General features: G+C 35.9%; 2 protein-coding genes across 3 annotated transcripts; both read left to right on the forward strand.

Annotated features, from left to right (window-relative positions):
• The first annotated feature begins 1,855 nt into the window (after positions 1 to 1,855).
• dub (duboraya) lies at positions 1,856 to 15,520 on the forward strand. Of its 2 annotated transcripts, XM_082141150.1 has the most exons (7): positions 1,856 to 2,013; positions 10,868 to 10,954; positions 12,351 to 12,428; positions 13,416 to 13,478; positions 13,595 to 13,795; positions 14,250 to 14,936; positions 15,065 to 15,520. In XM_082141150.1, exons 1-6 carry the CDS (start codon positions 2,008 to 2,010, stop codon positions 14,928 to 14,930), a joined length of 1,116 nt encoding a protein of 371 aa, XP_081997276.1. In that variant the 5' UTR covers positions 1,856 to 2,007; the 3' UTR covers positions 14,931 to 14,936; positions 15,065 to 15,520. The 2 variants fall into 2 exon arrangements, with proteins under 2 accessions (XP_081997276.1, XP_081997277.1); XM_082141151.1 differs by lacking the exon at positions 10,868 to 10,954 and having other exon boundaries at positions 1,896 to 2,013.
• Positions 15,521 to 15,671: 151 nt separating this feature from the next.
• Positions 15,672 to 24,063, forward strand: guca1d (guanylate cyclase activator 1d). Its single transcript, XM_082141159.1, has 4 exons — positions 15,672 to 19,796; positions 21,152 to 21,301; positions 21,720 to 21,807; positions 21,900 to 24,063. Exons 1-4 carry the CDS (start codon positions 19,602 to 19,604, stop codon positions 22,043 to 22,045), a joined length of 579 nt encoding a protein of 192 aa, XP_081997285.1. The 5' UTR covers positions 15,672 to 19,601; the 3' UTR covers positions 22,046 to 24,063.
• Positions 24,064 to 24,156: the final 93 nt, after the last annotated feature.

Raw genomic sequence — 24,156 nt, forward strand, 5'->3', positions numbered from 1 at the left:
TGTCACTCATCAACAGCAGCTGACACAGTTGCTAGCCGACCGTCCCATTTAACAATGCTCTTTCCAACCTTCATGGCCTTCGAAGGATGCTGCCTCTGAATTGGGACACAGTATATACCTCGCAATTGTGAGAAAAAAAAAAAGGAAATTGTAGGATAAAAAGTGCCAATTATCTTTTAAATTGTTTTATTCCACGTTGGAAACAAGCTTCCATAGTAATCCGTACTGTCTTCCATTGGTAGTTGCTGCATTGCGTCACTTTTTTCAACATTGTAGTTTTGCTAGTGATTGCTTTTGCTGAAAATCACCTGCTTTCTGTAAATGAATCTTTTCAGTGTGAATCACTGTAAGCATGAACACCGCCTTATTATTATGGTGTTGAATTATCATGCTAATATTTAGGCATACTATAGCATATGTAATGTTTTCAGTGTTTATTTTCAATGTCTTAAATTATGTTGGACCTTTACTGTGGTTTCACATCTCTCTGTGCATCTTTGGCACGTGTCTACAGAGTCTCGTGTTGAAGTCTGTGTGATCAGGAAGCCCAAGTACTGCAAGCAAAGCATGTGGCTTTCTGCACACACCTGCTTCTCGCAGCTCTCCTTGTCGACACATTAAAACTGCGCACATTCCTCTTTTTTGGTTTACATACTGACACTTTTTTTATAGTTATGTGGTAGATGTCTTTGCTGTTTATTTGTCATTGGATTCACATGAGGAAGCTCTGTTTTGTATGGTAGATATCAGTTGATCTTTTCACATCTGCACATCTTATAATGTTGTAAATATCATGGTCACAGGGAGTTCATTAGAGATGTGTTTTATGTAGATTGCATTAAAAAAATCAAGATGCAATCCTTAGAGAGTCAATATATAAAAAGTGGCATGGAAACCGTTTCTACAGTGATAGTTTTGTTTATACAACAGAATAGTCTTAGGTCAGTAAAAAATAAATAAAAAAAATTATATAACAAAAAAACTCTTCCTCTTTCATTTCATCCATAAATGGTAGTATATCACTAAACCAATGTTCTCTTACAGAAGCCCCTCCCATAATTTTACATGCTGACCAACCTGACTGATGTAGATAAGAACGTCCTCTGCATCAACAAGGTTGTTCCTCAAAGACTTGTGAGCTACAGACCTAGACAGTATTTTTGGGTAGGCCTACTGCACGTGCAGAAATTTTTGAACGCTTTTTTTTTTTTTTTTTTTTTTGCCATTATACATGCAAGCTGTCTAGATAGGCAGCTCACCATTTTTAGTCAGTGTTTTAAAATGAAGTTATATGTTGGTCACCAAACTATAAAGGGTCTTCTGAGATTTTAAAAGCTCAAAGGGATAATATATGTATCTTGTGAAAAATGTGTTGTTCAATGAAACATTGATATAATAATCTCTTAATATTAATATCGTGTGGATGTTAACGGACCAATTTTAAACTGCAACTGAAACTACAGGTAGCCTATCCTCAGGCATTCGATATGGCTCGTCATGTGATGTAAACATGGCTGCGCCCATGAGGGGGCGACCTGCTCAATGGAGAATAAATGTTTTTTCTAGAAGACTGATGTCTGGAGTCTTCAATTCATGAACATCATTTTAATCATATTTATCAAGTGCTGTTCTTTATGTGTAAAACGTTTTTTGCAAAACATTAACAAGTGACCATTGGTATTTACTTGCTTGGTAGGCTAATAACGGTATTTGAAGCAGTTACAGTAGTGCAGATATTTCATGAGTAGTTTCTGTAATATGTGTAATAAACTACAGGTCAGTTCTCTGCAACAGCTCTTCTTGCTGTGCATGGCTCAATCTTTTGACCGTGGAAATGTTGTAAGAGTCAGACCTAAATATAACTAAAGACCACCCTCTTGACTTCTGAGAGAGAGAGAGCGCGTGCACACTTTGCGCTCATGTGAGGAGAGAGAGCGCGGGTTACTTCAGCAAGTGTCACACCAAAACAGCGACAATAAGTTGAGAACTCGCCAACAGCGCTGGAAGATGGAGGTATGCAATTATTTACTATGCTTTTGCTTCACACTTTTTGTTGTTGCGATTATTTTTTTTTTCAACCTTTGAAAGTTTATTTCCTTTGTAGTACTAGACAACATGCGATGAGCAGCAGAGTAAACAACAACTTGTTCTGTTGCATTTCAGGCCACGAGATAATTATAAGACGTCAAAGCATCAACTTTTATAGATGCCATAGATATAGCCTAACTGCATTATATATCATTCCGTCTTGATTAGTTGTGTTCAAACCTATGAAGCCACAAGTAAAAAGCTTGTTTTTTTGCATTTTTATAATTTAATAAATTTTCAGTACAAATGATCTAATCAGCTTAACAATTTAAGTAAATATTAGCATTAACTTTAAAAATGCCTAAATATTGGTTTGTTCATTTGCTTTAATGACAGCAGCACTAAATCTGCATAAACTCCGTTGTGTGAAACCTGATTGTTATATTGAATAGTTTCTTAAATGTTCTTGAATGTCTAATTAATTTTACATCATAACATTTCTTTGAAATTTTTTAAATCATAAAACTTTTCTTTTCAGTTTTAAATTGGATTTTAAATCAGATGTTGTGGTCTCAGACGTTTTTGACTCCACTGTACACATTTATAGGCCCTATAGGCTATTACATTATATTCCTTTGTTTAAAATAAATAAATAAACTTGATATGTTTGGATTAAAAAGTTATTGATAGTGCAGTTTTTATTCTTTTAAATTCATAATATTTCTACTTCAAACAAATTAATTATGCTTTAAAATGTCTATAACCTCAAACTGCAGTCTTGATTGAGAGATAATACATGGTTTACATTCCACATATTCCTCTCAGCAGGTATTTGTCTGGTTCATATGTGAGTTTGGAGTCAGTGGGTGAAAGATGAATAAAGCATAGCTGTGGCTGTGTCATTCAGATTTGTCACCCAACCTGGAAACCTCCATCAATCATAATTACATAAGCTTGTTTGCAGAGGCTGCTCTCATCAGTAGCAGTTTTATGGCTGTGTTGGTCTCGATGACTCTTTGAATTGCGTTTTGACCAATGAATTATATTGCCTTGAAACTGCCTCCCTCGTCTCAAGTTAGAAAGAAAGTATGACTGGAATGGCAGCAAGCTAACTGTCACAGGAAGTGGTGTAGGCTAACCTCATCCGTATGACAGATTAAAATGGCGGGTTTGGATGGTGGACCCACGTGCTTGTGTTTGTATGCACATATATTCTTGTGCTTGCAGATTTGATCACTGATTTGAACATACAGTTTGCTTTCAATTTAAAGTGTCTGAAGGCTCTAACCATAGATTTCTGGGAGTACTATATATTTGTCTATACTATATGTCTTTTCTACTATATTTGTCTTATACAGTGTTGCCAACTTTGTGTTATGACTTTGTCACTATATTAGCAACTTTAAAATAAATCTAGTGACTTTCTGGACTGCTGGTTAACATAGCCAATCATTATATCATATCCTTTCCATTGTCTGACAGAAAATATGTAAATGAGAACAGCTTCACTGGACATTCGGCTATATAGGCCTATTTTATTAAAATACAGCACGGATTAGCATAGAAAACTGATGTAAATTGCTGACAGTTTACATCATCTAGCAACATTTAGCTACTTGTTGAGCAGGCTTTAGCTACTTTCCATTGAAAATAGTTGGCAACACTGCTCCTATTTAGCCTCTATATATTACGTGCCAATACAGTTGCCATCCATATTTTAGTGGCTTTGTAAATGTCAAAATAACAAATAGCTATGCTACCTTAATAAAAATCTATGAATTGCACTTAAATGATTGAGTTGGACATACCAAATGCCTAACAATCCATCAGTTAACATTTATATCTATTATTTAAGTATTTTTCCTAAAAATAAATTAGTATTTGACTAACAAATTATATTTAATTAATAAGAGTTGATCATTTATACTTATTCTTAATTCATCTTCATGTGAAAAAAAATGTGCCTTCTATGCAGTTCTTTTGCAACTTTTATGTTCATGCAAATGAGTCTGCAACTGGAAACAACTTAGACTTACTTAAATGGGTGAAATGTTACTCATCAATATAGTACTGGGGCTTTATGTTATATGTGTCTAATAAATGCGGATCATGGAGGCAGAGGGTAGTGTGGCGTTACACAATATTGTTGCATAATTTTTCAAACAAAATTTAATGTGCTGGTTCCTCTTGGGAACCTAGTGTGTAACATTCAAAATTGCATATTCTATTGTTTAAGAAAAGACTTGGTCAGGAGAACTGTGTGTTTACTCAGATGTGCAGTGGCAAATTGCACAAATATTGAGATTGGTGTGAAAGAAAGACAAAATAAACAAGCTTCTCGTCTCAATTTGTTATGATGTTTAACTTTTGCATATTTTTAAGCCAGAGAAACCATTCTCTGTGAATACAATCTGAGCTGAGCCACATTTAAAGATGTTTTAATTCCTGCCATCAAAGAATGTATTTCGGCTGCTATAGGAGTTGTGAAGCCTGGATTGACTGTATTTCTCAGTCATATTGACTCTCAGAGCACTGTACTGCATGGACTTCTGGTTATTTAAGTTGATTATCTCCTGAATGTCAGCTATGTGAGCATGCGGGTCAGTGTCAGTCCCACCTCGGCAGCTGTTATGGGCGACGGCCCTCTCTTGACTGAGCTGTACGCAACCTCAGTTTGCTCATAGATGAAACAGAGATTTGGAGAAGGGAAATGTTATTGCAACATGACATTAACCAACTACAACAAGCTTCCTCCCTAAAATACTTGTATATTTTGTTTGTTAACACTCTCAGTGTTAAGGAGAGCAATCATTCATTACCTCATAGAGAACTTGCTGAACTTTGTGCTGGGAGACTGTGAGAGCATATGGGTGTGAACTTGTCCCAGCCACCCTTCAAAATTCATGGACATGACTTCATTTGGAGTATTAGCAAATGATGTAAATGCGCAGTGCAGCTGACTTAAGGACATAATGTCCATTTCTTTTTAATGCCTTGTTTCATGAAAGTGTTGTTTGGTAAATGGTATCACTGTCAGGTAATGGCCGTTCCATCCATGCAAATCTTGCAGATGTCGAATAATGGCAAGTGGAGGCAGGTTGTCCTCTTACAGGATGTAGATGGAGTCTTTACATACTCCTGGAACACTGTGTGATTGATTCAAGACCTGGACCCTGATGGGATATGGGTGTTAGGTGGAGTCCGTCATCATAACTCACTGACTCACACCAGAGTGTTTCTCGAAAGCTCGACTTTTCCAACACACCTTCCACTCCAAATATATTAGAGCCAGAACATGAGGTCATAGTACTGGGGCATTTCTGGCTGGAGAACACTCTAGATAGAAGAAACTGATTGTCCTTGATCTCTGTTGTTTTGTGAAGAATTGGTGGCTTAGGCCTTAGACATGCTCTACACACAAATGTGTGGTATTTTTGTACAGAAAATACATTACTGTGGGTGCTAACAAACCTCAATTGTCAAGTTATCTAAAGTGTTATAATTCGGGTAGCTAGTTGTACACATATAGACATTTTAGCTAACTTTAACTAAAGAGGTCAAGGTTTGGCTAGTTAGCATGACCCAGCTATCCCCAGCTGGTAGATCTTTTTCTATTGACTGCCATTTAAAAGTGACAATGTATTCTTTCTTTTTTGTTGTTGCAAGGAACATAAATTGTAAATATTTCGACATATCATCGAATTTTGTGAGTGATCAATTGAGTAATTTTGTATTTTATTTAAAGCCCCCCTGTATTCAATCATTTTGTCTCTTAAATTCATCTTTAATCATCAAAATGACAGTTTTTTTCCTTAAAAAAAAAAAAAATTCATGTCTTAAAAATAGCTTGAATGTAACTACCTTGCCTCTATTTAGTATATATTCTATGAATATGCAAATTAGCCCCACCTCCACTCACTCACACCAGCTCAAAGATTCCACGCGTTGACGTGATTGGTTACAAGGTAGTTTGTGACGTCAGAAACACCAGCGATTTCAAACCACGTTTTTGAGACTTTCTTTTTTTCACGGCAGTTTTAGAGAAAATACTCAGCAAGGGTGTTGACTTATGAATTTGCACATGGTTTGTCTATAAAGCAAATTGAAAACACCACATAGACACAAAAACAACATTAAAAGCTTGATTTTCACCACAGGGGGACTAATTATTTTTCATTTATTTATTTTTTAATAGGCTTAATTCTCATAATTCTTTTGAGAAATGTCTCAATGATTTTTGTTTTGTCCATACAATGAATGTCAATGTAACCAAAACTATTTTGTTACCAACATTCTCCAAAGAAAAGTGTGAACTAGCTATTTGACTATTGCTTTAAAAGGAATTACAAGTTTGTGCAGGTAAACGCGTCTGTGATCATGGCATTCTGTTGCGCATGTTTTGGGCCTGAAGATTGAAAGGCTCTGTCTTTTCCTTCCTGTGCATCCTCTCCCATTAGGGGACATGTTTCAGTGTAAATTGAATCATGGCTGCTTCCTCATGTTCTTCAACTCTCTGACATACAACAGATTCTTTGTGAGACACTAATAAGATTCTGTTTTCCACCGCCTGGGTTACAATCAGCGTTGTGTGTGCTGGTAGACTTCTAAAATGAGAAGGGTGTTTGGGTTTGCTTTTGGAGTTTTTAAGTCTAATGAAGTTAATGTTCCAGTCACATTTGATGTTTTCATAGTTTCCGGGTCAAAGGCAGATGGAATACCTAGATGCAAAACAACACTTAAAAAAATCAAATGTATGTGTGATGTTATATTAGTAGTATTTGGTCACATCATATGCTCACAACTCTTCAAAAGTTTGGGGTCGGTAAGATCTTTAATGTTTTTGAAAAAGTATCTTATGCTGCATTTATTTGATCAAAATACAGCTAAAACTGTAATATTGTAAAATATGAATTCAACTTAAACTATTTTATTTTAATATTTTATATGGATGGATGGATGGATGGATGGATGGATATCCTATGATAGCAAAATTTTCAGCAGCCAAAATAAAAAATATTTTGTTACATTATAAATGTTTTAACTGTCACTTTTGATCAATTTAATGAACCCTTGCTGAATAAAAGTATTAATTATTTGATAACACTTTAGTCTATGGTCCAGTTCTCTCTATTATTTAGTTGCTTATTAGCATGCATATTACTAGGATATTGGCTGTATTACTGTAGCACATATTAATGCCTTATTCTGCATTACCATATTTTACATTCCTTAATCCTTCCCAATACCTAAATTTAACTACTACCTTACTAACTATTAATAATCAGTAATTAGAAGTTTATTGAGACAAAAGTCACAGTTAATAGTGAGAATTGGACCCTAAACTGAAGTGTGACCAATTATTTAAATCTACTGACCCCAAGCTTTTGAATGTTAGTGAAATAAGTATTTCAATAATACAGTAAAAATAATATTTGTTGTAGTTTATTGCTGTTACAAACGGAAATTGGGGCTTTTGCTTTTGTAAATTGTTACTAGTAATAGAATTCTTCACATTCTGTTCAATCTCAGGTTTTGAATATTTGTCTAAATTTCGTTTCATTTTGTTTACTCCCTTTCTGCCTCTGAAAAAACACCCCTGGTCACAGTGTGGCTGAAACAGTTGAAGAGGAAACGCAGATCAAATACCCCAGAGTCGCGCTTACTTGGATGTTTTTTTACACATAACTGCTCCCACACTCATGATGGCCTCGTGTTTAATGAGCTGATTCCTGCTCCGGCACTGCAGTGTGGTAAAACACGAGTATGTCATCATGAGCTTGTCTCTGTTTTGGAGATGAATTAAAATGCGTTTGTGCTGTTTGTTGCTTTGTTTACTCGCTGTGTGTCATCTGACTGCTGCCAACTGTTTTAAAGGTAAAGTAAGCTTTGGAACGAATCTGAGTTTTTGTTGCTTACACAGTTTTTATTAAGGTAGCAAAAGATGGAGAAACTATGAGTAACGATTGCGACAGAGATTACATGATCAGGGGTCATCTTTGCAGGTGTGTGTGCAAAGGCACAGCTGTGGCACACACACATTCAGACACACATTTGCTGTAAATCTCACCACCCACTCGGTCTCGAGAAAAAGCTGCCCGCACCCTGCCTTAAATGAGTAGTAATGAGCTCAACGCCCTATACTTTACATGTGAGATACACCGCGCTTGCATTAAAGCTTTCAAAAGCAAACACCACACCGTTTGTGATTTATTTTCATGTTTTAAGGTCTTCCTCTGTAAAATATTCCCACAGAGTAGAGCAGAAATACATAACAATGGCATGTATATATTTGCATAATACTGTAATATCACTTGTACTTGCTGAATCTTCAAATATGTGATTGTAGAGGGGAACTGGTTGAAGGAAATCAGTGTTTTCTCAGTTGCTGTTGTTTAAAATGGCAAGCATGCTCTTACGCTGCATTTCAGGCATGGGAGCGGTTCAGTCTCTGGGGCAGGTCCTCATCGTCTTGCCATGTTGTTTTTGGCAGATAGCATAACATTTTTAATTTGTCAGTGACACTAAGAATTGCTATGAACGTTTCTTGGGGGTCACACTGGAGGACGCTTTCTCAGGCTGGTTTCAATCTACAGCGAACTGGGTTGCAAAATAAATGCGTAACTGAATGATATGGGCCAAACTGCTTGTATCTGTTTCTCTTATGACTAATTTCTAGTTTTCTTGTAACAATGCTAAACAAAACACAGAATATCAAGTCTGAGAGATGCAATGATGCATCAGTGAATCCTAAACGTGAATAGATTTTAAATTGCAACAAGAATTTTCACAGAACAAGGTTTTTTCTCTCCATCTTGGGCATTAAATAGGGCAGATGATGTCATGATGAGATGGAATGCTTTTATCTTAAAGAGGACTGGATCTAGTGAAGCTGGAACACATGTGCAGCAGACACAGGCACGACTGAGAGAAACAGACAGAAAGAGGTTAGGGGAAATAGAGGCCTTTTAAACAGAGGTCTAAATGCGTCAAGTTACCAGGTGTCTTTTTCGGCCGTTTTAAGCAGTGGCGTCATGTACCTATTTTTATTTTAAAAGGGCTTCCAGGCTCACTTAGGAAGTGAAGGTTCACACTTGGCAGGTTTAGTTTGATTAAAACCAACTCGATTGCTGCTGCGATTGCCTTGTTAGTGCAGTTAATTTCAATAAGTGTGAACGGTGCACACCGAACCCTGGTGCACACCCCTTTTCAGGGGATCTCGATCCACTTCCAAACAAACTCTGGTGCAGTTCAACTGAAATATAAACCCAACACGGACCAAACACATCTAAACGATCTAAAAACAGGATGTGATGTCACAAGTGTGACCTTGAAAAGGACAGAATGCTCAAGCATACCTGGTTCCTCTCATCATAGTCGCGATGTTGCCCATCACAGTTAAGTACAGGCGTCGGACCCACCTCTCCTCGCAGTAGATCATGGTTTGTGTGCAACGGAGGAATTCCTGGCACCGTTTCGATTCCTTCACACGTTTTATAAGCTCTCTGGGTTTTCTAAGCTAGTAAAAATACCATCATATGAACTCACATACAACAAGTGCATTTATCCCAGCAGACAGCATTGTTTTGGATGTTTGGTAAGTTCAGTTGCAAAATATACATCATATTTGTGTTAGTTGGACATGTTTAGTGTAGTAGTAAAGATTCTGGTTCAAATCCCAACTTAATATATTTACATATTAAAAGGAATATAAAATTAGATTAAAAAAGTATCATTGTTAATGTGGTATTGCTTTTTTATACAACAGTTAAATATAAATTGGTAGGCTTTTTTTTTTTTTTATAAATACTTTTTGTGATGCTGGTTGAAACTCTCTTCACATCCTCATAGCAATCAATATTAGAAGGTCTAAATATAAATATTAAAAAAACATGTACATATATTTTCTGTGGAAGTCTCAGGACCAGAAAATGTTCGTCCAATCATTGCATTCGATCCGCATTGCACTGTACCAGCGAATTGTCCCACAATTTCAGCAAAAAGCTGCATTCAAAATCAACTTTTCTCAAGAACAGTTTACATGGAAATGACGCATCTGATTTTAAGCTCTTGGCCTGCTCCAGCACCCTTCCTGTTTTTGACTTGTCTTATATACATCAGCTCAGCTTAAGTTGTCTCATCATTGTATAACCAACATCCTGTAAACTATAGACTGCATGCAGCTCAGTAACGGTGGGTTCCCACAAAGCAAAGTGACTGAACGCCTTGATGGCAAACAGTTGTCTGAGTCCATAGACATCGCCTCACCCCAAAAATACCACATTGTGCTATCACTCTCGACAAGGCAAACTGGTTTCCCTCCACTGATAGTGTGAGTGCTAATGGTCGTAGATGGAAGCATGTGGATGGAAGAGCCTGAGAAGGGGATGATAACAGTGGGCTGAAGTCATACCCGACTGAGCCTGTGTCCCCCTGAGGATAGTTTCTCAACCATTTCTTTTGAAATGCACTTTTTTCATCACTGTGCTCTAATGAGTGCTCACGACTCTCGTGGTTTCCTGTGGTGAAAAACAAGACTTTTCTCAGCCTTCTCTGTGAAAGTCAGCATTACAAAACTTGTCAGAAATCCATACTAGAAGATTGAAAGGTAAAACCTGGACTAAACTCCTCTAATTGGAGGTGTTGCTTTGGACTTTGCAGTATTGTGTGTTTTCCTACATTTTAAGAAGATTTGTTATATATTAAGGTGGGCTGAGATTTCACAATTCAAAATAAATTCATTTTAAAGTGCTTTGCCTTGGATGACATGGTTCAGTATTACAGATTATTAATCAAAAAGAAGGGGACATTCTCATTCATACACTAAAATTTTGTATTTCAGGAGAATTCTGTTGTAAAAAAGCGCTCTGTGGCTGAACTAGCTGGAAAATTCAGTTGTCCAAAACCCCATACGACAGATGCTGAAGTGGTGAGGTTTCATATTGTATGATCACATCCTCTCTGCTTTCGCACTTCATATTCCTAATATGTCCCGTCGCCTTTTTCTGGACGTCGATGATTCGAAGTCTGGACAAAGTCATCTATTTTTTTCTGCTATTGCCTAGTTGTTGTTGTTGTTGTTTTTTCATTTTGTCTTCAGTTTTCCTGCTTTTTCCTCATTTCCTTTGAAATTTTCTTAAAAAACAGTTAACCCTTAGTGTTGACAAAATGATAAAAGAGGACATGAATCTTCCCAAACGACAAAATCAAAAGAAACAAAACCCACAAATGATAATGTAAATGACATTACCATTAAAATATGTGAGGTTAATTATCCAAAGCAAAAGAATAGGTATATACTTATATTAAGATATCTATACTGCTAGATAGGTGAACAGTTAAGTTGAATGATTTTGTAGCACAGACCTGTTACCTGATACCTTGTGTGTTCATTTAAACGGAAAGTATATTATACAGGGGAAAATCTCAGAGATAGTTTATTTCAGACAAGGAAACAAATTTCCCAGTCTCATTCTTTGGAACAATTCCACAGTGTATTTTTGGTTTCATGCGTGCCAGATTTTTTTTCTTTTGAATGTGTGACTCTTGTATATGTCCTTAGGTTTTAATGTTAAGTTTGGTTGCGTAAATCCTCATGTACTGCATGGCAATCGCTTAGGAAACAGACACCGAAGCAAGGCGTACCTAAGCACAGATATTAATAAGAGCGATCGTTATGCAATGCAGAAATACTATGTTGCGTGTCTATGCAGGTGACAGATGGGTTATCTTGTTTTTACCACTATCTTCCTGCTTCCCTCCTTTTTAAGCGCTGTTGCTCACTTTGGTAACATTTCTCAAACTTTTCCTCATTCCAAACTATTTAATTTTTTAGATATGGTTGTTTAAATAAATGTATTTTTATTTATTATTATTTTTTGTTATATTTTATATTTTATTTTAAATAATTGTATTAATTCATTACTATGTCTTTTTTTATTAATTGAATTTTAGACTTTTTTTTTATTCTTATTATACATTTTTTTTTTTTTTTTTTTTACATTTAGCCTATTTAATTTAACTCTCATAGAGTATTAGTGTTTAGATGATCCCCCAACAGACATTACTGACTATAAGAAACTTTGCAACTACAGGTCAACTTATTTTACTACTAACCTTAACAGTCTACTGATACTCTACTAATACTCTAATGAGGGTTAGTTGACACGTGCAACATTACTTATAGTCAACAGAATGTCTAAAGGGTCAAATAAAGTGTAACCTTACGTTATTGATAGATAGAATTCTGTGGAAGTATTTTGGCGGTAAGGTAAAGTGGACGTACATGTTTAAGCATGTGTATCTGAGCTGTTCTTTTGTTCCAGAACAAGCCTGTGCGGAGGAGACCCCCACGCTCGCTCCCGCTTCACGCTAGTAATGATGCAGCTCAAGGCCAAGATGAGGTGAGAGGATCAGGGAGTTAATTAACCCTTAATGGTATGGCGTTGCCATTTGGCAACAATTCATTTCTACTCATTTCCTTGTTATTCAGAAAGAAATACAATTCATTGCACTGTGGGAATTAAAAGGGCAGGCCTTAAGGCAGCCAATGATGTGCTGTTTTTAAGTCACATGACATTTGAATGTCCCTCCAAATCTCTCGCCCTCACACGGAAGACACCTGTTGAAGTGCTCCAGAAATTGCTCTATTAACCTAATTTCTAAACCTCTTTTCTCAAAGGGGATTTTTTTTTGCTTTGATAAGTAAATTAGACATTTTATTCAACGCTGTACCACTATGGAAAAATAGGTATGTTGCCGGATGGCAACGCTGTACCACAGTGGAATTGCAGTAATGTATTTTCCCATTGGGATTTTTATAGATAGTGGCATCAACAATATGATTGCAGTTATTTATTTATTTATTTGAAGTGTTTATTGTAGTATAGTTGTATTTATGTATAAATAACAAAATTATTTCTTATTTTCAGAAAATGAATGCAGCAATATTTTACAGAAAGAGCAATAGGAAGAGTGCAGAGTTAGCTCTTCCATGTGATTAGAGTGAGGATGAGTTTAAATGAAAGGGATCTACTTATATTTGGTTTGCATGAGTTCCAAGTATATAAATCTATACATTTCTAAAAGAAATGTGCAATGAAATAGAAAAGAAAATCATAATTTTATACAAAAACTACTTTTTTGACCATATTCTAGATTTATAAGTAAATCTTTTTTTGATCTTTATGATTGAAGCGATTTCATGTAATAAAACTTATTTGAAAAAATATTTCCTGGTTAGAACATAATGCGTACCATAGAGGGTTAAATTAATTTACTTTAATTAAAATATAATTTCTTAGTTTTTATATTACCTCAAATAAAAAATATTCAATGTTATTTTGCAATGATGCATTGCAGATTTTCTTTTTCTTTTTTTATCCATTCAGAAAGGAGCTGAAACAGTATCACCCAGGAAGAACAGAAACTCTGCCCTTATTGAGAAACTGCAGGTTTGTTATTCTCACCTTCCCTAATCTTATACAGCAGTGTTTCCCTCTAGTGGACAGAGGTTGTATTGCTTTAGAAGAGCTGTATCGGAAGTGATTTTCCATCTCATTTCACACAGGCCAACCTTGCGCTTTCTCCCACGGGGCCACTGCCCTTCCCAAAGAGCCCTGGGGTGTTGAAGTTACCGGTGCCGTCCTTCTCCCCCGGCTCTCCCAGCAGCCCCTCTAGTCCTCCTGTAACTCTCACACCCAAACAGGAGGAAACCCCTGCCAGCTTTGAGAATCCCACAGAGGGAACTGTTCTCAAAAGCATCATTAAGGTTTGAGGCTTTTATATCATTTCAAATTAAAACCAAAGATGGATGAGAAAAGGGAAGCCAAAATATCCCAGAAGGGGTCGTTGCTGATTATTTGGAGCCAGAGTTATTCCTGAGGTGGAGCAAACTCAATGGCAAGCACAGCATGTCAATCATGATGTTACACCTCGTTTTTATAGCATCAGATAGCTAACTAAAACCAAACTTACTGGAAAATGAACACTTAAACATATGTCTACATGATAAGAACTACCTAAAATGTTTTTTTTAGTTTGGCTCGTGTCCCATTCGATTACATGGAGTGGGTGGGGTTTATGACCGATACTGCAGCCAGCCACCAGGGGGCGATCAAAATGCTTTGGCTTCACTTTTCAGGACATGTGCGGCACACTTGATTCAAAACCGATAAAAATTGGTGCAGTATTTGAATTCGAATGTGTTTTTTGAATCTGCGCAGGGTAGAGCTCGACATTCCATCAAGCGGCGGCCACCGTCTCGCCGAAACAGGAAGTCAAGTGCCGATGAAGAGGAGGATAAAACAGCCTCAGCAACCCTCGAACCCACGACTCCAAATGGACACGAAGGAGATGTGTTTGCAGAACAGAAGGCGTCACCAGACTCAGAATCTGTCTCCTCTAAACAACAGATTGAGCAGGAAACTAAATCGACAGATTCAGAGAAGGTGGAACCAGAGGGAAAAGTGGAGACTGTGACTTCAGAAAAGAAAGAGGGAGAAGAGAAAGAAGAGAAGATGGAACAAGAGCTAAAGGAAGAGAACATGGAACAAGAGCTAAAGGAAGATAAGTTGGAACAAGAGCTAAAGGAAGAGAAGTTGGAACAAGAGCCAAAGGAAGAGAAGATGGAACAGGAGTTAAAGGAAGAGAAGATGGAACACGAATTAAAGGAAGAGAAGATTGAACACGAGTTAAAGGAAGAGAAGATGGAACACGAGTTAAAGGAAGAGAAGATGGAACAAGAGCTAAAGGAAGTGAAAAGTGAGGCTGAACCACAGCTGGCTAACAGTACAGAAGAAACACGTGACGAGCCAGTCATGGTACCTCATGGAAAAGTACAGACAGAACCTGACACAACAGATGAGAAAGAAGAGGAACAGAAAGAAGATGAAGTGAATCATTAGAATCAAGTGAGTGAGAATTTACACCTTTAGCTCCAGGATGCAGGAAGAGAGGACAATGCCACACTAGCATATTTATGTTCACTAGTTATAAGCACAGACTTATTGTTTCATTTGATTTCTTTTATATTTTGCAGGGATTTAAAGTCTCTAAATTGAGAAGAAGGTCAAATCAACTGGCTCATGCCGAAGAACTCCCTTAAACTCACTGCTTAACCAAAGCAAAGACATCAGGAGAAGAGTTCATGTGAATAACTTGGTATTAGACTTCTAGTCTATGTCAAGCATTTGAGTCGTTCGAATGTGGAAGTGAATCCTTCAGATGCAGAGAGCAACAGTATTCCCTGTACAGTTGTGTTGATATTTTGATAATACCTCTGTTCTGAGCCGCTTGAATGAATTTACATGTAAGTTTGGTTTTGAGATATACTTTTTGTATATAATTATTTCTCCACTAAAAGATTTTTTTTGTATTCTGTTCGTGTTGTGCGTAGCTGTATTCCTATCAAAAATATGAATTTTGATCTTGCGATTTTGAGACTTGCAGAAATTAAAAATGGAAATTTGAAAAAATAACAAATTTCATTGGAAAATTCTGTTTTCTCATTGTACTGTTGCATGTAAAACAAATATTGAAATTAAATATGTATTTACAGGGCTTGACATTAACACCCGCCAATCCTCCAAATGCGGGTGTATTTCAGCAGTGGCGTGTAACACAGTCACTCCTACTAGCCACTTTAGCGGGTTGAATTTTATATAATTGTTTTCCACTGTAGTCTTTTAAAAAGGCATCTGAAATAATAAACAAAGTGCAATGTAATGTTGTAAAAATATAGATTTTTCGATACATATCGATACTGAAACGATTCCAGTTCTAATTTTCTGCAGAATAGAGAACTTTCCCACTCTCTCATGATCTCTTCAACAGCGTGTTGACACACAAACCCGCCTCTCTTCACTCGCTCCTTACATTTTCTCCAGATGAATACTGTTGGTGTTACAGAGCTTGAATTTTGGCGTGGGATTGTGCACGCAAAATTTACACAATTTTTATAATTCCCGCTGATTTTGTGCTCACACCCGAAGTGTGTGCACATAAAGTCGCCTCTCAGTACTCAGTACCAAATTATGAGATATTATATGGTAGGTTTTCCCCATATTGGAAAATTGTGGCGAGTGAAAATGCTGGGTGACTAGTAACTTTGGAAAACCACTAGCCACAGTGGCTGGTGAGCAAAAAAGTTAATGCCAAGCCCTGTGTACGTATAATAGTAAGAATCATTAAGATGAAACGTTCTGGTTCTAGAAGCCTCACCTCAGGTTGTAACTCTGGTCTAGTCCTATTCTGCCCAAAATTTTGACAGGATATTCCAATATTAAGCTTGCCTCATTAGTGGCCAAAATATGTGCTAAAATATTCACTGATAACTAGTGGTCTAGGGTAAATGACAACTATACTGTATAATACATCAGAGGTTCAGAGGGCAAGGATTCAATAGTCTCAGCACAATGGGTTAACAAGATAAAATGATTTCAAAAAAAGGTATAACAAGCTTTAAAATGAGCTAAAGCTAGAAATTAAGACTATTATTTTAACTCATTCCCTCAGTTTTATTTAAAAACCAAGGTTCTCACTGAATAATTAGCTTTATGAGATCATTTTATTTAATATGAGTGTGATTTCTAGACCTGGAAAAGCTGGAAATTATTATAATCTTAATAATAAGTAAAGGAAATTTGTAGTTTTTCAGTTACACTTAGTCCATTAAGACACTTAACTATAACTTTGCAGCTACATGTCAACTCTTGAGTATTAGTAGATTGTTAGGTTAGGCATAGTTAAGTTGACGTGTACTTGCAACACTTATAGATTGTAGATTGTCTGTTGGAGGACCATCAAAATAGCATTTTGTACTTGAAAAGTGAAGCATCAATAGTTGACATGTAGTTGCAAAGTTACTTATAGTTAGTAGAATGTCTAAAGTGGACCATCGAAATAAAGTGTTACCAGTTTTTCTTGTTATGTCAAGATGTAAACTATTTTACTGGGTAGAAATTTCTGAGAATTGCTTGCTATTTGTGAGTAAGAAAATTGTTTAAAAAAATAAAAGCCTTATCCCGTAATCATGAACAACTGGAAAAGTAATGTAAATATATTTATCATAAAGAGTGTAAACCTTAAAGAACATTCGGTGAAAACTTCCAGAATTACGGAATGTATTATTTTAATTTTACTTTGTTGTTTTTAATATATTGCCACTTCTAGTTTAAATAAAAAGATTGAAAACAAGCCGTTTGAAGCAGAAATATCAGAAATATCTTGGGTGGCCTTCGAGTGAAAAAGCATTGAGAAGCATTGAAATGTTACAGAAGCGATTAATTTCTCTTAGAAAACCTCTTAATCAGGTCATTGACAAGCTCAACCTCCCAGAACTGTTCCCATCTCTGGAATCAGTGCTGACCTCATGGAAGCTGAGGGACAGATTACCATTTAAATAGATCTCTCTAGCGCTCTCATTCAGCGTGCATTTTGTGTTTTAATATTTACCCTGAACACAACAGACTAGTATAGTTAGCTACACAATGGCACATACCCATTATTATACTACTTTTAGGTCCTGAAAGGATTCGTTATGTCCAGTAATGGCACTGAGATTAATTAATGATTGGAATCAGATATTCAAGGTCAGGTAAGGAAGGATTACGGGGGATCAACTCATGTTTCCTAATCAGGCTTTTACTGAAATACTGCCAGATTCATTGGTTATCTCATAGTCCTGATTGCTAATATAGGCACAGCAAAGTCTGATGAAAAACACAATAAAAAACTAATGAGGTTAACAATCATTGCGATGAGAAAATGACATGTGACTATTAGGCGGAAATATAGCCTGTTCACTTTTTATTCTAGTAGGCTACTGATCATTGTACGTTATGTATTATAATTTACATATAATTATTAATAATAATACTTTTTATAACCAGATATATAACACGCCTCTTGCATACCGCACACGAGGTCATCTTCACTGAATATCATATTTCAGTGCAAATCATAATGGTATCGGTATGCACGTGTTGCACCTTGATCGCTAATTTGTTTCGTTCTATCACGTGACGTTAAACAGAATCAATGCTACTAATCCCATCATAGGAAACGTAGGCCTATTTTAAATTACAGGAAGGCGTTTAGAAATGGCAGGAAATTAATGAGTTGAGAGGTTCAGGCTATAATGCCCATAATGAACGTTTGAGCTAATGACTACAGTCACTTAATCTCATTTACTGTAGTGGAAACAAACCACCTTAAAACCCTAACGAAGAGCACGGATCTGCCTCGTCACTTCCAAGTGAGAAAAGTCAGGGATCTGACTGGCAAGCGGGCAAAAAGTGGTCGGAGATCATCAGCAGCAATAGCATTTGCATTAAAGAGTTATGCGACTCCATTACCCATTGCACACACACACACACACACACACACACACACACACACACACACACACACACACACACACACACACACACACACACACACACACACACAAAACATGCCTTCTCACCTTTTATTTATAATTAATTCAGAGTGCATTGTCTTGAAATGAAATCGTTCTCATCCGCAACAGTATAGTGATTGTACGTTCTCTATTGTCACTTAACAGGTTATTTTTTATTTTAGCTTTCAGTTTCAAACCAAACTACAAAATTTGCTTTTTTTGTGTGTCTATTTTGTAAAATTATTTAGCTGATGTAAATCAAACATCTTATTTACATTAATATTTTCTTTCTCATTAATTTATGCATAAAAAACATAACAATTCCTAAAATAATATACCTGTATAAAGTGCAATCACTGTTTAAATAATTTAATTACTGCGCATTATTTTACTTTTCAATCATCACACAAAGTTAATAATCATCCAAAAAAACTAATAATTTAATAACTTTGTTAAATTTAATCTTCTGCAAATCTCAAAATGAATATCCATTTTTCATACTATATATTATAATGTTGCAATGCCTAAATTAGTTTGTAGTATCTAAAACACCTGATTTGAGTTTTGGTCACACTTTATTTTAAGGTGACGTAGTTACACGTTACTACATGTAATAACAGTAAATTATGCATAATTACAACAAACCCTAAAAAAAAACCTAACCGTAACTCTATAGTAAGTACATGTAGGTAATTAATATGACTTATTTTAGTACAGTAAGTACAATATATCTAGCCTATGTCACCTTAAAATAAAGTGTAACCATTTTTTTCAGTGTTGTACTTTTAATTGATATGTTATTTAGTGAAAATAAGAATGATTTAAAGTCTGCCTTAAGAGACTATAACTGTTAGACTTACATACCTAACATACTGAGATGTGGCCTCTAATGCACTCTGCACTAAAATGACTGTGCAAACGGTTCATCTTGGGACTGAAGGCTGTTACATAAGCCTTCTCTCTGTGCCAGTTACTCTTTAAGGGACCGGTCTTGCCATCATCCCATTAACAGGAGTTATTTTCAGGTGCCACCTCTTTTTATTAGTACTTGGATCTAATAGGTTCAGACACTCGAGAGTGCGGAGGCCAGTCGGCAGAGCTCACAGAGTCACAGGCTGCTGCCTGGACCAGAAGGTGTGCGAGGCGAGGGTGGTCCCTACTTCTGCAGGGCACAGCCATGGGTAACAAACACGCAAGTCTGGATGATATCCTCGCCGAGGACATGCACCACTGGTACAACAAGTTCATGAGGGAGTCTCCATCAGGCCTGATCACACTTTTTGAGCTCAAGTCCATTCTGGGACTGCAGGGGATGAATGAGGACGCCAGCAGTTACGTGGATCAGGTGTTCTTCACTTTCGACATGGATGGGGTAAGATTGCAGCCTCTGGTTTATTTGCATGTACAATCATCTTTGTAATTTCTGATGATCTTCAGTCTTGCAAAGCATGAGATCATCATTCATATGCTTGTTACATAATTATCATTTAGAGTTTGAACTTAAATGGATATTTCAAAAGGATTTGTGCACCAGGGATCAGATGGGTAAATTGAGGTCAACTCTAGTGGTAAACCATTTATCCTTTGCACAGGTATTAGTACCTCAGAAGAGGCAAATGTGTATCTGATTTGGATTCTAAATTATACATGTAAATGTTTTATCACTTTACTGTGGTCAAATGCCTTCTGAACAATATATTTAAAAAGAAAATCGGGCCAAAATAGAAGTAAACATATTTTTTTAAAAAACAATTGAACCATTTCATTTAGTTCAAATCTGGGTTATTATAGATAAATGAAACTAAGACTAAAACCACAATTTTCTATATATATATATATATATGCGCCATATATAATATATATTACATTTTCATATACATATCAATTTCAACTTATTTTATTTCAGCTATTGCCAAGGCAATATTTCTAATTTTCATTTAATTTATCTTGATGTACTAAAATAACTCAAATTAAAACTGAAATAAAAAAATTTAAACTATACAGACATTTTTTTTTAAAGAACAGAAATACAACAAAATTTCTAGAACTTTGTTTTAAAATGAAAAGGGAAAATATAAAATATAAAAACTATCAAAATATTAATAAAAACATGAATAGTATCTTAATACTAAAATAACACGGGTTCAAATGCCAAAATATATCACAAAGTGTACTTCAATAAAATACTTCTAATCCACTCCTAACATACATTTTGAGTCAATGCAAAACGTAATTTAAAAAAAATATTTTGGACAGTATAAATATATCTAGATTGAAAAAAAAATATATAAAAAGGACCAAAAATATATGAGGAAATATAAGTAACTAATACATGTATTGTAAATATATTTAAACGTTTATACTAGCCATATATTTTGGTCGCTTTTATATTTTGCCATATGGGAAATGTCTCAGTCGATATAAAAAGACATAACAGGCAATATGATATGTGAAGTATAATAAGAAATATGGAGGCTGCATTTTGTCGTGTAATCCTCCCAAGTGCACTCGATTGGTTTACATTGTTCAGCTTAGAAAAGCTTATAATGCAACAATGTTACAAAGCCTATGTTAAAAAGCTTAAACAGGTTAAAGCAAGCTAAAAAGCTAAAGAAAGCACAGGATGGCCTCACCTGAATGTAGGGGGACTATTCATATTAAAACATTTTAAATGGTCTCTTTGGGATTAAAAAAAAAGAAGAAAACTGTTCTGCTCTCTTTCTTTAGGATGGATACATCAATTTTGTGGAATATATCGCTGCTGTTAGCTTGATGCTCAAGGGGGGAATTAACCAGAAACTCAAGTGGTACTTCAAACTTTTTGACCAGGATGGCAATGGGAAAATTGACAAGGATGAATTGGAAACAATATTTACGGTAAGTGAATGATTCGTCAAATACAATAAACCATCCTCGACAGCTTACTTTTTTGTGTGTAATATGACCTTTGCTTATGATTATCGCTGGATTCTCTACATGTATATTTGCTTCCACGTCAAGTCTTTGTGGACGAACCAAAATAGTCATTGCAGAAACTGATTGAAAAGATAGGTCGGGTTAACATGAACCCTGGATCAGTCTGCTTAACTTGTAGATGAGCTGATTTAATCCAGTTACAGAACGGTCTTCCTTGTGCTGTTTCTGTACCATGGCGTGCCATATCATGTTCAGCTGACCTCAGGTGGCTGGTCGGCTACTTCACACAATACCGCAGCAGTTCAGATGTAAAAAAAAAAAAAAATTCTAGTAGATTTTCAGTGATGTTTCTATAAAAACAATATTTTTTCTACAACAGGCTATACAAGACATCACAAGAAATCGTGATATTTTGCCAGAGGAAATAGTGACCCTTATATATGAAAAGATTGATGTTCATGGAGAAGGTGAGCACCATTTAATTCATGAAAGTCCTCATCAGAATGCATTCATATATTCTAGTGAGTTTATGGCAACTCTTTCTACTCAAAACGTTCAGGTGAACTGACGCTGGAGGAGTTCATTGAAGGAGCGAAAGCACATCCTGACATTATGGATATGCTGAATAAACTGATGGACCTCACTCCAGTCCTGGTTATTATTGTCAATGGGGCGAAAGAAACAAATCAAGGCAAGTTGGGCTGAGTTTACTCCATCTAAAGGACAATGAAGAAAATTCCCCTCTTGAAAATGAAAATGGACTTTGGAGGTCTAGTCTTGAGGATCAGATGTAGCTTCCCACGGTACTGGTACAATTTCCTTGACCGAAAGTTCACATGAGAACTCTGACTTTTGCCCTATCACGGTGACCTCCGACCCCAGTGGAGATACAAAGCCTTGCATCGGAGCTGTCCTCAGCTGAACATTGATCCTCTAATGCTATAAGGGGTTCAGGAGACTAAGGAACTGTTGGCAAGACTTAGGCCTGAGCAATGTGGTGCTTTTTAAGGAAAGGCTCAGAGGAGAACACTGAGCATTCATCTAGTGACTTTCATTGGGTGAGCACATCATATAATCCATGTACTTGTGCTTAAACTGTTTATGGCATCACTAGATTACTCTGAGAGTAAACTCTGAGACAGTACTTTGACGTGGCCTGAATTGCCCTAAAAACTGTAAATTAAACAATAGAGCAGTGGTTCTCAACTTGTCTTTGCCTACATTTTATAGGATAACAAATGGCAACCCAACACTGACCAAAAATTGTAAATCAGTAAATCAAACATTTCTATAAAATGTTGTATTCAACATATTATTACAATGGACTGCATTACTGAGTCAAAGTAAATGCACAGTAAACAAATTAGTAACATGTAACAAATGTTGAACACGTCTTAGGCTCATCAACTTCCCATATTCTGAGGTCAATTTATTTTGCTCTCAGTGACCCATCAGATCAGACCTAAGACCCATTTTTTGGGTTGCGACCCACCATTTGAGAACCACTGATAACATATCACAAATACAGCACTTTATACAAGGAATGCATCAAATTTACCTTATTATAGAAATTCATTAAATGCATTTTCCACCTGTCATTTTAGCTGAGTTTTAAAAATTAGCAATTGCATGTTTTAAACTTACTGTTCAAAAGTTTGGGGTCAGTAAAAAAAAGTTTTTTTAATGAAATATATATTATGTCATGACACGTTATAATGTAACAAAAGATTTCTGTTTTTAAAAACAGCTGTTCTGTTGTGGTTACTTTGTATTGATTTAAGAATGTAAAAAAAAAAAGAAAAAAAAAAGGATAACTGTTTCCAGAATGTTTCTTACGCACCAAATCAGCATTAGAATGATTTCTAAAGGATTGGCTGCTAAAAAATTCAACTTTTAATTACATTTTCAAATATATTCAAACAGTCATTTTAAATTGTAATAATATTACACAATTGTACTGTTCATACCATATTTCTGATCAAATAAATGTAGCCCTGGTGAGCATGATAGATTATTTTCAAATTTTAAAAATCTTACTGACCCCAACCTTAAACTTTTGAATGGCAATGCACACATTTAAACGTCAAATTCTGTAATATCACTGTATAGAGGTTTGCATGTGTTTTAACATTCTTGAGACCTTTGGATAAGCCTTGCATTGGAAAACGCAGGCAAATCCCAAAAGGACTCGAAAAGTGCTTTTACTTTTTGAAATATTTTAACAGCATCATTAGTAAGCAGCCAGTTATAGTATGTGTCTAGAAAAATACATTTAAATTGTGTAACCACAGTGTACCGCAGATAGAGTCTGGTGAGGAGCTCTGCCAACATGACATTGTTCAGTTGAATTCACACCGAATACAGATCAGAACTGAGGCAATAAGGTGGTAATTCTTCAGTGATGTGACTTCAACAATGCTTTTTATGCTCAGTCGGCACTTTCATAAGAAGGCGAGTGTGAACTGATTTTGATTGCTTTGTTTTCTAAATTATGTTTTCTAATGGAAGCCACAAATTTAAAGCTTTGTAACTCGTGAGATGATTATGCTTTCATACCCTGCACTGTACACTTGCCTCCTATTTCAGGTATAAAAAACATCAAGTACTTTAATGAGGTATTGTCTTCCTGTACTTAGTAAGAATCAGGTTGTATGTCATCTGGTATGGAATATTTATTTTGCCTTATTAATAAAATGGTTTAAACAAACCACTGTTTCATTTGATCAGAGACAATAAGAACTGTGTGAAAAATGTTTAAAAGTCATCAGTGTTATTTAAGGTTTATTTATATATACTATTTGAATATTTATTAATAT

The sequence above is a fragment of the Leuciscus leuciscus genome, assembly GCF_965113295.1.
Source record: "Leuciscus leuciscus genome assembly, chromosome: 16".
In the NCBI taxonomy this organism is placed as follows: Eukaryota; Metazoa; Chordata; class Actinopteri; order Cypriniformes; family Leuciscidae; genus Leuciscus; species Leuciscus leuciscus.

Coding starts and splice junctions, on each gene's coding strand:
- dub (XM_082141150.1), top strand. Junction 10,955..12,350: donor ATACGACAGATGCTGAAGTG/GTGAGGTTTCAT, acceptor CTTTTGTTCCAG/AACAAGCCTGTGCGGAGGAG. Junction 12,429..13,415: donor CAGCTCAAGGCCAAGATGAG/GTGAGAGGATCA, acceptor TTATCCATTCAG/AAAGGAGCTGAAACAGTATC.
- guca1d (XM_082141159.1), top strand. CDS start 19,602: ATGGGTAACAAACACGCAAGTCTGGATGATATCCTCGCCGAGGACATG. Junction 19,797..21,151: donor TCACTTTCGACATGGATGGG/GTAAGATTGCAG, acceptor CTCTTTCTTTAG/GATGGATACATCAATTTTGT. Junction 21,808..21,899: donor GATTGATGTTCATGGAGAAG/GTGAGCACCATT, acceptor CAAAACGTTCAG/GTGAACTGACGCTGGAGGAG.